The sequence below is a fragment of the Camelina sativa genome, chromosome 14, assembly GCF_030686135.1.
Source record: "Camelina sativa cultivar CO46 ecotype springtype chromosome 14, ASM3068613v1".
Taxonomy (NCBI): Eukaryota; Viridiplantae; Streptophyta; class Magnoliopsida; order Brassicales; family Brassicaceae; genus Camelina; species Camelina sativa.
Window position 1 is genome coordinate 8,781,529 of NC_141893.1, and position 16,872 is coordinate 8,798,400.

A 16,872-nucleotide genomic window follows, 5' to 3' on the forward strand; every position below is an offset into this window, starting at 1 on the left:
TAAAATTAGTGTTATAATTAAAGTTATTTTTGAGGATCTAAAATTTGTTTGTGTAAAAACAAAATATATAACCCATGAGAATATGTTTAGATCAAACTTGTACTATGTATCAACTAAATATATATCATTCTTTCTTCGATCTGTGCAAAAAAAAATTATTTTGTTTAAACTTTTTTGGTGTAAGAATATGTTTCACCCGTGAAATATTATACCAACAACATTAAATAAATCATATAATAATGATTATTGGGATAATTTTATTTTGTAAATTTTAAATATGTGAATAGTAATCAGTTTTTTTTAATAGGAGAATAAATTCGGGTTTTGAAAATTTTTTAGATCTAATAATGTTATAATAATTAAATATGTTATAAAAATGATTAAAGTATATTTTAAAATTGATATGTTTGATTTTTTTAATTAATTGAAAATGAATATTCCTTAATCACTCAATAGTAGTTATATGTAAATATCCATAAAAATGAAAGCAATAAATTCATTGGTGTCTTGAACTTTCTATCGACGACACATCAACATTTTCTTGAGAATGTTTCTCTATTAACTAGGTTTTACCCTGTGATACACCACGAGTCTATTACTTTGTTGATATATATACTGTTAACGGTTGTAGGTAGAGTTTTGTAGAAACTCTTGATTCACAAGTTGAGAATATACATTTTACGATTTGTTAGTTATGATTTAGAAATGAATGATCTGGCATATTCTTATTATGATTCTCAATTGATATTATTGGATTAATAGTGTACATTTAAAGCTAATAAGATTTTACCAAATATGTAATCGTTTATTAAACGCAAATTAGATATTTCCTAAGATGTATTTATTTTGAATTAGTTGCTATATTATAGAGATGTGATTAAGAGGATGTGATTACATAATTTGGGTTATCAATTCTTTTTATCAAACTCGGTCCTAAAAATTCGGCATGCAAATTAGATCTTTCCTAAGATACAATGGGCATTAATTGGCATTAATTGGATCTAAATATGTATGCTATAGATTAAAAACCAGCCCAAAATATTCGGCAATCTTAAGGAGGATCCGGATAATTGAATTGGTTATAATTTTAGTTAAAAACCCGACCGAAGTTGGCAAAAAGTGATGACACCCTATTGTACTCCAAAAATGTATTCCGAGCTCTATATGTTGATATACTTGTTTGGTTACAAATATCCTAAGACAATTTTTAATATATATATCCGTTTATAAAAATTCAAATCACATTATATCCAGAAAAAACTCTAAAATTTTATTAACTTTATGTATTAAATAGTAATTAAAATAATTAAATATAAGATTAAATAAAAATAAAAGGAGAATTATATTTTAATCTAACATATTGATTTAAATTAGATAGATATATTTTAGGAAATTAATATTATCAAATAAGGAAATGATTGTGTTTGGTTGTAAGGATTGTGTAGATGTTAGTTGAGACTTGTTTGGATACAAAGATAAGAGAGGATGACACAAAAATGTATTTCAAAAATGTTAAGATAGATATATAGGAGATAACTAGATATTCACCCATGGTACACCGCAGGAATATATTTACTAAATTAAAATATATAAAAATTAAGTTGCATTTATTTGTTTTTATATATATTTAGTTTTATCATTGGTTATAATCCGTAATCAACAATTTTCTTTTATATATGCAGAATGATATAATTTTAAACAAATCATATGCACGTATATTATTGTTATTAGTTAAAATAAAATGAGATAATTTTATCAATGTTTGATTAGAAAAATATGTTAAAAGATTTTTTTGAACCTACACTCCTTGAAAAAAAAAAACATCATTAAAAATAGTCATTTTCTAAGTTATAGAATTACAAAAATTTGAAACTTCATATCTACTAATTATATTAGTTTCATTGAAAATATTAAATTAAAGATAAAATAGGAAATCAAATAAACTAAATAAAAAATGGCTAGAGAACTATTCACGGAAAAAAAAATCTTGTTATCCTTTCACTTCCATTTATTTTAATTCAATCTTATAGGAGTAATGAATTAAAACTTGTTCTTGGAAAGAATCATAGGCAATCAAAAATAAAAATTATAATAAAAGGAATTATTATGATTTCCATATACCATCACGAATAAAACCACCACCACTACCGTAGATAAATAAGATATCTGTCACCGTTAAGAACCCAATTATCTAAAATAAAAATCAACACCGTTTATAATTACCACTACCACTAAATGATACTCTGCCGGAAAATAATATTACCACTTGCTCTGATTTCGTTTTTGTTATAATGTATAATCTTGTTATAAATAATATTACCACTTGCTCTAATATATAATCTTGTTATGAACATGGTAAATTACTAACATCAATTATTAATATAATTACAGAGTTTGAAAGTTAGTTCAAGAAGAGATTGATAATATGTTCTCAAGCAGGAGCAAAACATTGTCGCAAGTGATAACTTCTAAATTAATGATTCAGATAGGAGCGTTTAATGAAGAAGCAACGTTCGATTTCATATAGGACACATGAAAAAGGTTAGTACCTCCGTTTATCCCTGATAGTAACAAACTTTAGGATTAAGAAAGCATAATTAGGTGGATACATGATCTTTATAACTCGATTGCTACACAAACATAAAAATTAGAACTAAAAACAAAAATTATCATAAAGTAACAAAGATTAACAAAACAATATTATAGACGATAAAATGTAATTCAGACGAAGATGATAAAAAATTGTCATTAGAGTAATTAAATTTTGCTTGCTTTTGCTATAGAGGAAGTGTTTATCGTGTTTGGTTAGCTTAGATGCTGAGACTTATTTATAGTATTTTGAGAGGGTTTTGGGTTAGTAAGAGCTAAAATCTTGATGATCAAGTTGATAACATCTTCACCAAATAACAGTTTTGAAACTAAATTAATTGGTTTAAACATATATAATAGAATATGTTTGTAATATGCTAGTAACGTTCATTGTGACAATATATTACAATTTCTAAAAAATGAATAAAACAGAATTTGAAACCAAGCCTTAGCAATATATGGGAAGATCTAATATTGGTTTCCTTTTCTGCAGATATTTCGAAAGTAAACTAATGTCGATTGTTTGTTTGGCGCCGAGTCTTAGCAATATATGGGAAGATCTGATCAGAGAAAATAAGAAGAGTAATAAAGATCTGATTGCCATATATATAAATCATATATGTAGGTAAGATATTTTAGGATAATCGTATATAGAAATAAATATGTAATTAAATGGAGCAAAAATTTTGGAAAAGAATCGTATATTACCACTGATTTTGTATTGAAAGCATGATTTTAATCAAAAATCGGAAACTTTATCATATTTTAATAAATAGTAAATTATAAATTAAAAAATATTTAATGTCAATGGCATTCTTTGTAAATAGGTGTGAACTTAAGATTTATTTTATAAATGTCTCCAAAAATGTATATATAAAGATTAATAAATAATTTTGTTGATGTTGTAAATAGATATTTTCTCTTGTTGATTCAGGGAAACCTATTCCCTTGGTCAGTCTATATAATTTAAGAACATTATGATGCTTATTATTATATAAATCAATAAATTGTTTATTTTCTAAAACTTTCCTATGGTAACTTTTCAAAAGTTCACCTTATCTATACAATTTTTGAACTATGTGGTTTCTCTTTCTCTTTACTTTCAACTTCATTTATGTATATCTCAATTCCGGTGATAAAAACCTAGCCATAGTTTGCAGAATGAATGCAGACAGTTTTGGCTCGGTTATAGTCTTTTGGTACCCTGATCAAGATCCGTTTAAAGTTATTTTTCAGAAGCTTTTTGACACCAACAATATCGCATTTTATATATATAGTGTCACTAGAAATCTGTTTTTTTTTTTTTCTCTTCTTCTTTTTAGTTTTTTGGGTGGGCTAAAGAAATTCCACATTGTGTAAAAGAGAAAACATAGCAAATCGGACTGATGACTAACTACATCTCACCTAGCTACTACTCTCGGGTTACCAATGCTAAAGACCAAACAATAGTTGGAATGTTGGATTTGAGACTTAAAACTTTTTGTGCCATTAGAAACCACTTTTCATATATTTTTAAAATTACTAAAATTATTTTTTTTTCATCTAAATTGTTCCACATACACATTACTCCTCCTCCTCCTTAGTCAATCAGTAAAAAGATAGAGCAAATGAAAAATATTGAATCTCTATCGCTTCCCTTTTACTTGCTGCACATTGCGCTACTACAAGTACAAACCACCTTTTTTACTAAATATTTTTGTAAAAAGTAAAATAGTATCACATACACACGACTTCTAGGAGAATCTTACTAGACTATGCAATTTTGTAAAAGTAAAAGTAATATGAACATGTATGAGACTGATGCTTGGATTTTTTAGACTAAAAGTACAAATATATATATATATATATATATATATAGGTGGGAGTTTGGCACAGCATAGAAATTACAACTAATAAGATGATTGCGTGAGGAATGAAAGGAAGGTGTCTCGTATGTCTGCTTCTTGTGGTTTAAGCAGAGGATCGATGGTGTCTCTCCATCCTTCATAATCTTTGGGAGAACCAGCACCAGGAAGCTCGAACCCATTCACGTAGAAGGTTGGTGTCGCAGAGACTCCTCTTGAGACGCTATACTGCAATGAGAACAAAAGCAACACAATAAATTATGGAGTGGACACTAGTTGTTATAATGATAGCTCTAATGAGTAATGACAGAAGGTAAGCTACTAGAATTCAAGCTATGGAACCCGAAATTCGTCTACTGCACTACTAGTAGATCAATATGACTGGTGACTATGTAGTGAAGGATCCCTATCACTCCATTTGGTTTATCCAATTGACGATATGAGCACAAATACAGAGGACAAAATCGAATAAACAATCTTAAAATACCTAGACTAGTGAAAATGTCTTTTAAGTATTTAAAATTTGAGAAGGGGGGAAAGCTCTCAAGGGATCTCACCTTGAAGGAAACCCTAGTGGCAAGATCAGATTTTGAGTTGCTGAAGCCAGATTTAAGAGGAGAATAAAATGAGTTTCCCAATGTAACTGTTCCAAGCTTGATTAATTTGTCCACAACTGCAGGTCTTGACATGAGTTGTGTTTGCGAGTTGTAAAACAATGCCTGTTGAAGCAAATTTCAATGAAGAAGTCACATGTACTGATCACAAACAAACATATAAAACACGGCGAGAAATGGAGTACACATATAAACATTTTCACTTGAAAAAAACAGAACCGCAGGATTTTACATTTTTCTCTGTTTAATTGAAGCTTTTTTTTTTTTTTTTTTTATATACACTAATCAGACCTGATGCTTGAAGATCCCTCCCAGCAAGTTAAAGGTGGCATTGGCGTTTAAGGTATTGACGATGTGTAAGGCCCGAGATGCTACAAATGCATTGTCATGGAAGCTGCAAAATATCCAAAACCCCCAAAGCTTTCAATCACACAACAGATATGGCAACATAAACGATATCTGCTACTTCCTCAAACTACTTATCAATTGAGTCCATCACAAATATTTATAACATGCATAGATTTAGTTCAACATCGAATTACTAAAATCTCTCTCAACACCTAGCAAAAAAAGAAATTGAAAGGAAGAGAAATAAAACACTGACGGCAAAGGAATGAGGTGAAGAACAAGAGCAACGCGAGATCCATAGTGATCAATCGCTAGCTTTAGTGGCTCCCAAGCGTCTCTACAATCCGGGCAAACCGGGTCAAAATACGCCTCGATAAGTATCGTATCCGGTTCAATCTTCCGACCCGGTGGATACACGAATCCGTCACGCCTCACCGGAGGTATCAGCTGCGCTTGTACGACAGCTCCAACGAAGAAGACAACGAACACCATACCCGTTCGAATCATCATCATCCTCATCCTCATCCTCATCCTCATCGCTCTCTCTGTAGATCAAATTTCTCAAGAGAAAGAGATTATAAATCTCGGAGTAGATAGATTCAACGGCCAAGATTATACTATTTACTCCTTCATCTTCAGCCGTTGATTTCTGATTATGATGACGTGGAAGAATCTGGTGACGTAGAAGGTGATTAAAAAGGTTAAGCGGGAATAATTATTTTATTTTAGTTTTTAGTTAAGTAAAATGACAACAACGAAACAAGTTCTTCCACTGATAGTGCAAATCCCTCAATCGATCGTTGGGTTCTTGGGATCTTCTTCATCTCTTTGGTCTTCTTCGTTATCGAAGACGGCGCAAGCCCATGCTCGTATACTCAAATCCGGAGCTCAAAACGATGGCTATATATCCGCCAAACTCATTGCTTCATACTCCAACTACAATTGCTTCGACGATGCTGATCTCGTCTTACAATCGATTCTGGATCCTAGTGTTTACTCTTTCTCTTCTCTTATATACGCTTTAACCAAATCCAAGCTTTTCTCTCAATCCATTGGAGTGTTTTCTCGGATGTTCTCTCATGGGTTGATTCCGGATACTCATGTTCTTCCGAATCTGTTCAAGGTTTGTGCTGAGTTATCTGCTTTTAATCTGGGTAAGCAGATACATTGTGTATCGTGTGTTTCTGGGTTGGATATGGATGCGTTTGTTCAGGGGTCTTTGTTTCATATGTACATGAGGTGTGGTAGGATGGGTGATGCACGCAAAGTGTTCGACAGAATGTCTGGGAGAGATGTTGTGACTTGCAGTGCTTTGCTTTGTGGCTATGCGCGAAAGGGTTGCTTAGAGGAGGTGGTTCGTATCTTCTCTGAGATGGAAAAATCAGGTATTGAGCCTAATATTGTGTCTTGGAATGGTGTTCTTAGTGGGTTTAATCGTAGTGGGTATCATAGGGAAGCAGTGATAATGTTCCAGAAGATGCATCATATGGGTTTTTGTCCAGATCAGGTTACGGTTTCAAGTGTTCTTCCTTCAGTTGGAGACTCTGAGATGCTGAATTTGGGGAAGCTGATTCATGGATATGTGATTAAACAGGGTCTACTCAAGGATAAATGTGTCATCAGTGCAATGATTGATATGTATGGGAAGTCTGGCAATGTCTATGGAATCATAAAACTTTTCGATGAAGTTGAGATGATGGAGACTGGGGTTTGCAATGCGTACATTACAGGGCTATCTCGAAATGGTCTTGTTGACAAGGCACTTGAGATGTTTGAGCTGTTCAAGGAACAAAAGATGGATCTTAATGTCGTGTCATGGACTTCAATCATAGCTGGGTGTGCACAGAACGGGAAAGATATCGAAGCCTTGGAACTGTTTAGGGAAATGCAGGTTGCAGGGGTGAAGCCAAACCGTGTAACAATCCCTTCAATGCTTCCAGCTTGCGGAAATATAGCAGCTTTGGGTCACGGGAGATCTACTCATGGATTTGCAGTTAGGGTTCACCTTTCGGATGATGTTCATGTAGGGAGTGCTCTTATTGACATGTATGCTAAGTGTGGAAGAATCAACATGTCTCAGATTGTCTTCAATATGATGCCTACAAAAAACTTAGTTTGCTGGAATTCTTTATTGAATGGATATTCTATGCACGGGAAGGCCAAAGAAGTCATGAGCATATTTGAATCTCTTGTGAGAACTAGGTTAAAACCTGATTTCATCAGCTTTACAAGTTTATTATCATCATGTGGCCAAGTAGGTTTAACAGATGAAGGATGGAAATATTTCAGCATGATGTCAGAGGAATATGGGATTAAACCAAGGTTGGAACATTATTCTTGCATGGTAAACCTTCTTGGACGTGCAGGCAAGTTGCAAGAAGCGTATGATTTGATAAAGGAGATGCCTTTTGAGCCAGACTCTTGCGTGTGGGGAGCTTTGCTAAATTCTTGCAGGCTTCAAAACAATGTAGATTTAGCTGAAATTGCAGCAGACAAGCTTTTCAATCTAGAACCTGAAAACCCAGGGACTTACGTTCTTTTGTCCAATATATATGCGGCTAAAGGCATGTGGACAGAAGTAGACAGTATTAGAAACAAGATGGAGAGTCAGGGACTGAAGAAGAACCCGGGATGCAGCTGGATTCAAGTAAAGAACAAAGTGTACACGCTTCTAGCTGGTGACAAATCCCATCCGCAGATAGATCAAATAACAGAGAAGATGGATGAAATTTGCGAAGAGATGAGGAAATCGGGTCACCGCCCAAATTTGGATTTTGCTCTGCAAGATGTGGAGGAGCAAGAGCAAGAGCAGATGTTATGGGGACACAGCGAGAAACTAGCAGTAGTTTTCGGTCTTCTGAACACACCGGACGGTACGCCTCTTCAGGTCATAAAGAACCTTAGGATATGCGGCGACTGTCATTCAGTCATAAAATTTATATCGAGTTACGCAGGTAGAGAAATTTTCGTTAGAGATACAAATAGGTTTCATCATTTTAAAGACGGATCTTGTTCTTGTGGAGATTTCTGGTGATACTAAAAGAAACATGTCTCCTATTCTTTTATCTACACAAGTGTTTCAGTTTGTTTTAAAAAGCTCATCATGGTAGTGCATAAAGGTTGGAGAAATCTGGTTCATAATGTTTATACATGAGATAGTTTACTTGGTTGTATCAATGAGTCTCATAAACGCAGTTAGATTGGAAACGCGTCTGTCATTAGAAGCTACAATCACCTTCTGCTGCTCATCCCCCTCGACAAAGAACAAGGAGGGTGTGAATTTATAGAAGCCTCGGACGCGACTTGACCAAGGTGTGGTTGACCCTAAAACTCCCCAACTATTAACTTCCATGTCGTAAACATGAACAACACCTTTTAAACTATGCTTCTTCTCCCTCAATACTAGATGCTTGCTGTCGTACATAACAATGTTCCAGCATACAAGCTCAGTTTCCTTCATAGTTATGTTCTTGATCCGCCTGGCGAGGGTCCATTTCGAATTCTCGACTAGTGTGTAAACTGAAATTTCTTCTTTTGTCCCCGATACTAAGGTCAGGCGATTTATCTTATCATCAGCTGCGAACAACAGTTTCATCTCTGGTTCTCGATGAAATATACAAGGAATCAAGCTTGCTTGCTCTGTATCAGGATTGAATGCTATGATGCTCCCATCGTTTCTCAACCAATGAAGAGTGTCGTCTAAATAAACAGGCTTCATATGCACCATGAGATCACTTTTTGTGCTAGTGGTGATGGTCGTTTCCGATAATCTCCAAGAGTATCCGTCGCTGATCTCGAATGCGTACACCGTTTCCATCTCGTGTATGCAGACAATCTTGAATCTCTTAGTGGAACGATTTCTATTTACGGTGAAACCGACGCACATCGCTCTTTCCATACCAACAACGTTACGACCAGGCATAAACTTTGAGCCGGAGTGATCCAATAGTCGAAACCTCTTTGTGAGGGGATTCACGACAAAGAGGCCACCGATATATAGTAGGAGAAGGCCGGAGCAGGAGCCAAAAAAGTAACATGGCTCTCTAGACAGTTTTGCCTCATTCCCTAGTGACATAGAATCTCTTGAAGAGGCCAAAGGCAAGCAAAAGATGTAAGTGGCGCCAAAGCAGGAAAGGTGAAACAAGCTTGATCTGGTCCAGACAGAGTATTTTTCAAATTTGGGATCAGATATACAAGATTGGAAATATTTATTCGTGCATCGCATCATTGCCAGTGATTTGGGTTCCACTTTGAAGAGTATCTCGTCGAGAAGATGCGAAGGTAAACCATTCATGATGAGAGGTAAAAGTGAGAATCTCCTTAATTACTTCTGCAATTCTGCTTCGATAGTTGATGTGAGTATATATATTTTTTATGATTTACGAACCACAGACAACCAATTTAGCTTGACACGCAGAGAAAGAAGAAAAGAAAAATCAATTTCATTACAGGAAAAAGGCAAGACAATCTCACCATAATACAAGAAAATTAAAGTTACCAAGTAGTAGAAGAAAGAATTATTACATTTTGATGGATTTTAAGATAGAAATTTAACTTTTTAATAAACTTTGATGAAATCATGAAACTTCAAAATATTATATATTTATAGTATTTTAGATTGCCAGAATATTTTTATGAAAATTCAGACAGAAAAAGGGAAACAAGTGATATTTAAATAGCAAGATAAGAAAAGAAAATTAAAGTTACCAATTTTTTTAGTAGAAATTAAAAATACTCATTAAACGCATATATATAAATGGGAAATGGATTTGATGGTAGTGCATAATGCTTGGAAAACATGAGAATGTTTACTTGGTTAGTTGGTTATATCAATGAGTCCCATAATAACATTTAGATAGGAGATCTGTTTGTCATTAGATGCTACAACCACCTTATGCTGCTTATCCTCTTCGACAAAGAACAAAGAGGGCGTAATCTTATACACGTCTTGGAAGGTAGCGTACCGACATACGGCTGGCCCCAAAACTCTCCAGCTGTTAGCTTCCATGTCGCACACATAAACCACATTTTCTGAAGTACCCTTCTTAATATCCCTCACCACAAGACACTTGCCATCATCGTACGCAACCAAGTCCCAGAAGAAACCCTCTCTTTCGTCGATAGGCATGTTCTTGATCTGCTTGGCGAGAGCCCACTTTGAATCCCCGAGTAGTGTGTAAACCGCGATTGTTCTTTTCGTCCGTGATAACAAGGTCAAGCTATTGTTCTTATTGTCTTCCGCGAAAAGCAACTGCGCATACGCTTCTCCACGATGGAATATGGAAGGGATGAAGCGTGCTTGCTCTGTCTCGGGATTAAAAGCTACGATGCTCCCGTCGTCTCTCAACCAGTGAAGAGTGCCGTCCAAGTAAACTGGTTTCATTCTCATGAGATGACTGTTTGATCTAGCGGTGATGGTTGTTTCTGATAATCTCCACGAGTCTCCGTCGCTGATCTCGAATCCGTATACTCTTTCCATCTGGAGTATGCAGACAATCTTGAATGTCATGGTGGTTCGATTTCGATTTACCGCGAAACCGACACACGTCCTTCTCTTTGTAGGATCATCACCAACTATCGTAGGTATAAGCTTTTTTTTTGGACAAAACGTAGGTATAAGCTTTGACCTAGAGTAATCGATGATTCGAAACCTTTTTGTTAAGGGATTTGCGATGACGAGGCCACCGATGTATAGTACTAGGACAAGGCCGGAGCATGATCCCAAGATGTAATATGGCTCACGCCTTAATAAATTCATCCCATGTAATACTTTTTCTATTGACATAGAATCGCATGAAGAAGAGACCAAAGGCTGGCAGAAGATATGATACGAGCCAAGCATGGAAATGTGAAAGAAACTAGGTCTGGCCCATAAAATGCAGTTCTCGGGGTTAGATAGATACGATTGGAAATATTTATTCGTGCATCGCATCATGGCCTGAGATTTGGGTTCTAGTTTGATGGGAATCTCGTCTAGGAGATGGAAAGGTAAACCATTCATCATGGCGAGAGATGAAACAAAGTGAGAATCTCCTATAATAATCTGTTTTGCTTCTTGTTGATGCGATTATTTTCGTTTTTTTTTATGATTTACATACCGATGAGGTTGTTATATATATAGACAAGAAATTATATAGCTTGTACACAAAGAAAAAGGGTAACAATTGATTTTTATTAATGGAGAAAGCAAAGATATCTCACCATTATACAAGAACATTAAAATTACCAATTTTTACTAGTAGGAATTAAAACTATTACATTTTGAAATAGAATTTCAGATTTTATGTCTTTGATATGAAGCATGTCATCAATAAGTTAATAATATTAATTAAACAACAATGAAGGAAGGTTGAATAGGTGAATTTAATCAAATCATTAAGATATATATTGGACAATTATCACTTCCAAATTCAATGACATGTACATAATTCATAATTGGTTTTATTACACACATAATAAATATGTATAAATCCTTTTCAAAAAAAATCTCATAGATTTAAAAGAAAATTGGAGGCCTATTAAAAAAAAACATGTATATATATAAATGATGATTGAGATCCTAGGAAATTAAAGAAATTACCATATATTCATGGAAAAGAAAAGAAGCTTTATTCTTATGGTTCTGATTGGTAACATGAGTTAAGTTAAAAAAATGTTACCAATCAAGAACAAAACTAATTTTTTTTGAAATTGAGGTTGAGTTCCAATGTGATATGGTTGATGTACAATTTTGACTTATGTCTTTTGTACAAAATTTAACTCAAAACATTATTCAACATTATGGAAATTTTCATGACTTTAGGATGTGCTAAGTTGAGTTAGCTATTTTTTAATTAGAAAAACAAAAATACAGTTATATAATACAAAAATTTATTCTTTTTATTTTTTATTTAATTGATATATCAATTAAAATAATTTTTACTATTTTTATTTTATTTAATAACTTATTTTAATTATAGTTATTTTAAATTTATTATATTTTACCAAATTTTTTTTTTATTATAATCTAATATGAAATAGGCATAGATCTAAATATGATAAGATTATAAATATTATGGAATGCATGTAATTAATTTTTTTAATTTCCAATATAATAACAAAGAAGTTTAGTTAACTTTATGTATATTAAAACTATTTTAGTATTTATATATTTTATTTATAATACTTTTATTAAATGTATTCACTAATACTCATAATTATCAAAGTATTTTAAATTAGAATTAATTAAATAATACATACATCAACATCAACCGCAAAAAATATCACCAGTCAATAATTTTTGTAAGATTAATAAATCATATTATTACAATTGTGGTTACATCAAACAACTCAACATTAATAATTCAGGTTATCAAATCACAGACATAATAAATAATATTATGATTCATCGGAAGCCCGTCTAGCTCAGTTGGTAGAGCGCAAGGCTCTTAACCTTGTGGTCGTGGGTTCGAGCCCCACGGTGGGCGTATTGTTATAATGTTGAAATTTATATTGTTTAATTTTATAATTGTTGAGTTTTTTTTTTAAGAAATGCATCTAATCTGAGAAAGTTTTATGAAACTCAAAGATAGGAATATCTACGGAAATAAATAATATTAGGAAAAAGACAAAAAAAAAAAAATAATAATAATGAGATGTCAGATATATCCCTCAACCACGTTTTAATTCACACAGAGCCACCAATCATCAAATCAAATCACAACATTTCTCTCTTCTCGATTTGAATCCATTTCGTTCTCAGGTACGGTGGTGATTTCTTCATCAGATCGATCCTTTTTCTTTTTTTTTTTTTACTCACTGTTCTCAGGTATATTGATTTGTTCCCGCCTCGCGCGCGTTGCGACTTTTTCCCCAGGAACTGTGGAGCGGCTTGATTTGATATCGATCTGTGACAATGGGAGAGACTAGTATCGATATGGAGGAAGGAACTCTGGAGATCGGAATGGGTTAGTCACCTCATCCTCACCGATCATTTTATTCGATCACATCTATACGACGTTTGGTTTGGTTGACTAACGGATTAGAGAGATTGCTACATTTATTGGCTTTGGTTTTCGTTATCGAATTTTTCATTTCATAATAAGAATCTCAGATTTGAGCGATGCGATCGATCTATGTTAACCTTTAGTTTTGATTTCGCCTAGTTTTGGAATTTGAAGTTGTCGATTAGTAAGTGACTAGTGTTTGTCTTGCTTTACTTTTGATTGTTCAGTCGTGTGATTGTTCGCTGAATGCTATAGTGATTTTTTAGCTTATAAGAGACTGATTTGAGAATCTTTGAAATTGTAGAGTACAGAACTGTCTCCGGGGTTGCAGGACCCTTGGTCATCCTTGACAAAGTGAAGGTATTAGAACATTAGAAGCTTTCACTTCCAATCGATTTTTTTTTTGTTTCAAGGGACACTGACTGTAAATATATGTTGAACTGTATGTTACATCAGGGTCCAAAGTACCAGGAGATTGTAAATATTCGTTTAGGAGATGGATCCACTAGACGTGGACAGGTCTTGGAGGTTGATGGGGAGAAAGCTGTTGTCCAGGTTAGTGATATTCCGTGTTACTTTTTGACGTGAATACTGCATATAACTACTTTGTTGAATCTCAGGTGTAAAAATGTATTTTATACACTTGCTTGCTGTAGAGGTCACTTTCCTCAATGATTTTATACATGTACAGGTTTTTGAAGGAACATCTGGAATTGACAACAAATTTACCACCGTGCAATTCACTGGAGAGGTGTTTACTATAACGCCTTTTAGTGGCAGTTATCTGAAATCTAAAGATACTTTGCTTACAGTTTTTCTTTTTCCTATTTAACTTTTTCTGTTATTGATGTGTGTTTTCAGGTACTGAAAACTCCTGTATCATTGGACATGCTTGGGCGCATATTTAACGGCTCAGGAAAGCCAATTGATAATGGCCCTCCTATTTTGCCTGAGGCATACCTGGATATTTCGGGTGAGCGTTGATTGCCTTATTGTGTGATCTCTAAAGAACCTTTATTTTTTTGTTTCTAATGGTTCTGGTGAATAATATTTATAGGAAGCTCAATCAACCCCAGTGAAAGAACCTACCCTGAAGAGATGATACAAACGGGGATTTCTACCATTGATGTCATGAACTCCATTGCTCGTGGACAGAAGATTCCTCTTTTCTCTGCTGCTGGTCTACCACATAATGAAATCGCTGCTCAAATTTGTCGTCAGGCTGGTCTTGTTAAGCGGTTGGAAAAGACTGAGAACTTAATTCAGGAGGTAACCATTTGCTCCATCACCACCACCACTTAAGGACTTTTGTTATTCAAGTATCATGCTGAAGTCTAAGTGCCTGTCTATGCCCATTCAGTTTCTAACTAATATAGAGAGATTAACTATATATACGAATATGTGGTACATGTAAAGGGTTCTACTTTGTGATGTCATTTACTTTTCTGATACTCAACTTTTGTGAAGATCGATATAGCAGATTCTCAATTCCTCTGCTGTTTTGTCTGCCTTGTAAAATCCCTCATTATTTCCCTTGCGTTTGTCCAGGACCATGGAGAGGACAATTTTGCAATTGTTTTTGCAGCTATGGGTGTGAACATGGAGACAGCCCAGTTCTTCAAGCGTGATTTTGAAGAAAATGGATCGATGGAAAGAGTTACCCTTTTCCTGAACCTGGTAACCTACTACTAGTGATTTCTATACTTCTTATCCTACTTTTTTTAGTACTATTATATTACATCTGTCTGTGATTGATTGAGCTGATATCTGCATTTTTACTCGAACAGGCCAATGACCCAACCATCGAGAGAATTATCACTCCTCGAATTGCCCTTACGACCGCTGAATATTTGGCTTATGAATGTGGGAAGCATGTGCTTGTTATATTGACAGACATGAGTTCTTATGCAGATGCTCTTCGTGAGGTAATGACTTTTTTCACGGGCCTCTCTGTGTCTGTCCTATGATACAGAACTTGATTTCGGTTTTAAAAAAAAAAAATAACAAACGACAACTCTAGGTTTCTGCTGCTCGAGAAGAAGTTCCTGGAAGACGTGGATATCCGGGTTATATGTATACAGATCTTGCAACTATCTATGAGCGGGCAGGACGTATTGAAGGAAGAAAGGGTTCCATTACCCAAATCCCTATCCTGACTATGCCTAATGACGGTAAAAATCATATTGTTCTTCGACTCTCTTCACAAAATATGTTTTTTGATTGAATAATGCTCATGATATCTCTTGTTGTTAAACCTCAGATATCACTCACCCTACTCCGGATCTTACTGGTTACATTACTGAGGGTCAGATATATATTGATAGGCAACTTCACAACAGACAGGTTCCATAAGCTTGACTCTTTTTGCAGATCTCTCATTAGTATTATTTCTAATACATCTACCTAAGCAAAAAAAAGGTTTCCCATCCATTTACAATGATCTCTGATTCTGTCTTGGTTCTTCCCTAAAACAGATATATCCACCCATTAACGTGCTTCCATCACTTTCTCGATTAATGAAGGTAGCGATGCAATTCGATTATACCCTTATGGATTCACATGGATTGCAACATACTATCTATACTTATTAACTTAATAATTATTCCTCTACAGAGTGCTATTGGTGAAGGAATGACTCGCAAAGATCATTCTGATGTGTCCAACCAGGTTCCCTATCTATATAGAACCTTACTTGCTGAGAGTAGCTCACATGTTAATATGGTAGTATCGAATTTTCAGTTGACAACATTCTCTTTACTTTCAGCTGTATGCAAATTATGCAATCGGGAAAGATGTTCAAGCCATGAAAGCTGTTGTTGGAGAAGAAGCTCTTTCTTCTGAGGATCTGGTACCTTACTCTGACTTCATCATATTCGTGTTCATATCAAAACACTCACAACAACATTTACTCACATTACAACAATTGATTGTGTTGTGTGTTTGTAGCTGTATTTAGAGTTTCTGGATAAGTTTGAGAGGAAGTTTGTGATGCAAGGGGCATATGATACAAGAAACATCTTCCAGTCGCTTGACTTGGCATGGACACTGCTCCGTATCTTCCCACGTGAGCTTCTTCACCGTATTCCCGCTAAGACACTTGATCAATTCTACAGCCGTGACTCCACAAACTAAGCCTTTTAAACAACCTCACTATTACTCCATCCTCATCTTGTTTGGAACTTAAAATCATATCTAGAGAAGAAAACAGGATTGATTGCGTGAAACACCAAAAAAAACTCAGAGAATTGTGAATTTCCGATTTTTTTCTATTTGTTTCTCGTTTGTATAATAAAAGGTTTGTGTAGGGAAACTTCGTACAAAAAGCTATTTATAAGCCTTCTGCTGCATCTGTTTTCCAAACTGGTGAATCATGTCTTTTTGTTATTGTGTAATAAATTTCTTTCTTCACTTTTATTATCTTATGTGCTATCGTTTGTGAAATTTGTTGAATATTTCTTATAAGTTTGGTCTAGCAATTGGTATCTGGCGATG

The 16,872-nt window shown here is 34.4% G+C and overlaps 5 protein-coding genes and 1 non-coding gene across 6 annotated transcripts; 3 read left to right on the forward strand and 3 right to left on the reverse strand.

Annotated features, from left to right (window-relative positions):
- Positions 1-4,251: 4,251 nt before the first annotated feature.
- Positions 4,252-5,990, reverse strand: LOC104740722 (uncharacterized). The gene is made up of 4 exons (XM_010461404.3): positions 5,652-5,990; positions 5,339-5,441; positions 4,991-5,152; positions 4,252-4,661 (listed from the first exon to the last, which is right to left on the reverse strand). Exons 1-4 carry the CDS (start codon positions 5,930-5,932, stop codon positions 4,479-4,481), a joined length of 729 nt encoding a protein of 242 aa, XP_010459706.2. The 5' UTR covers positions 5,933-5,990; the 3' UTR covers positions 4,252-4,478.
- A 123-nt stretch (positions 5,991-6,113) lies between these two features.
- LOC147927973 (putative F-box/kelch-repeat protein At1g20940) lies at positions 6,114-9,689 on the reverse strand. Its single transcript, XM_087483133.1, has one exon. It carries the CDS (start codon positions 9,687-9,689, stop codon positions 8,556-8,558), a length of 1,134 nt encoding a protein of 377 aa, XP_087339259.1. The 3' UTR covers positions 6,114-8,555.
- LOC104743410 (pentatricopeptide repeat-containing protein At1g20230) lies at positions 6,124-8,491 on the forward strand. The gene has a single exon (XM_010464498.3). The coding sequence runs from the start codon at positions 6,141-6,143 to the stop codon at positions 8,427-8,429; it is 2,289 nt and encodes a 762-aa protein (XP_010462800.2). The 5' UTR covers positions 6,124-6,140; the 3' UTR covers positions 8,430-8,491.
- A 621-nt stretch (positions 9,690-10,310) lies between the features above and the next one.
- LOC104740723 (F-box protein At1g20360) lies at positions 10,311-11,493 on the reverse strand. Its single transcript, XM_010461405.3, is given in 2 exon segments — positions 10,311-10,501; positions 10,503-11,493. Coding segments are annotated over 2 exon segments (948 nt in total). The 5' UTR covers positions 11,400-11,493; the 3' UTR covers positions 10,311-10,450.
- A 1,295-nt stretch (positions 11,494-12,788) lies between these two features.
- TRNAK-CUU (transfer RNA lysine (anticodon CUU)) lies at positions 12,789-12,861 on the forward strand. The gene has a single exon. It is a non-coding gene; the product is annotated as a tRNA-Lys (tRNA).
- Positions 12,862-12,904: 43 nt separating this feature from the next.
- Positions 12,905-16,794, forward strand: LOC104740725 (V-type proton ATPase subunit B3). The gene is made up of 15 exons (XM_010461406.3): positions 12,905-13,136; positions 13,251-13,341; positions 13,685-13,740; positions 13,837-13,935; positions 14,072-14,131; positions 14,242-14,353; positions 14,438-14,649; positions 14,929-15,057; positions 15,168-15,305; positions 15,401-15,551; positions 15,641-15,723; positions 15,855-15,902; positions 15,994-16,047; positions 16,145-16,228; positions 16,327-16,794. The coding sequence occupies exons 2-15, from the start codon at positions 13,290-13,292 to the stop codon at positions 16,510-16,512; spliced, it is 1,464 nt and encodes a 487-aa protein (XP_010459708.1). The 5' UTR covers positions 12,905-13,136; positions 13,251-13,289; the 3' UTR covers positions 16,513-16,794.
- Positions 16,795-16,872: the final 78 nt, after the last annotated feature.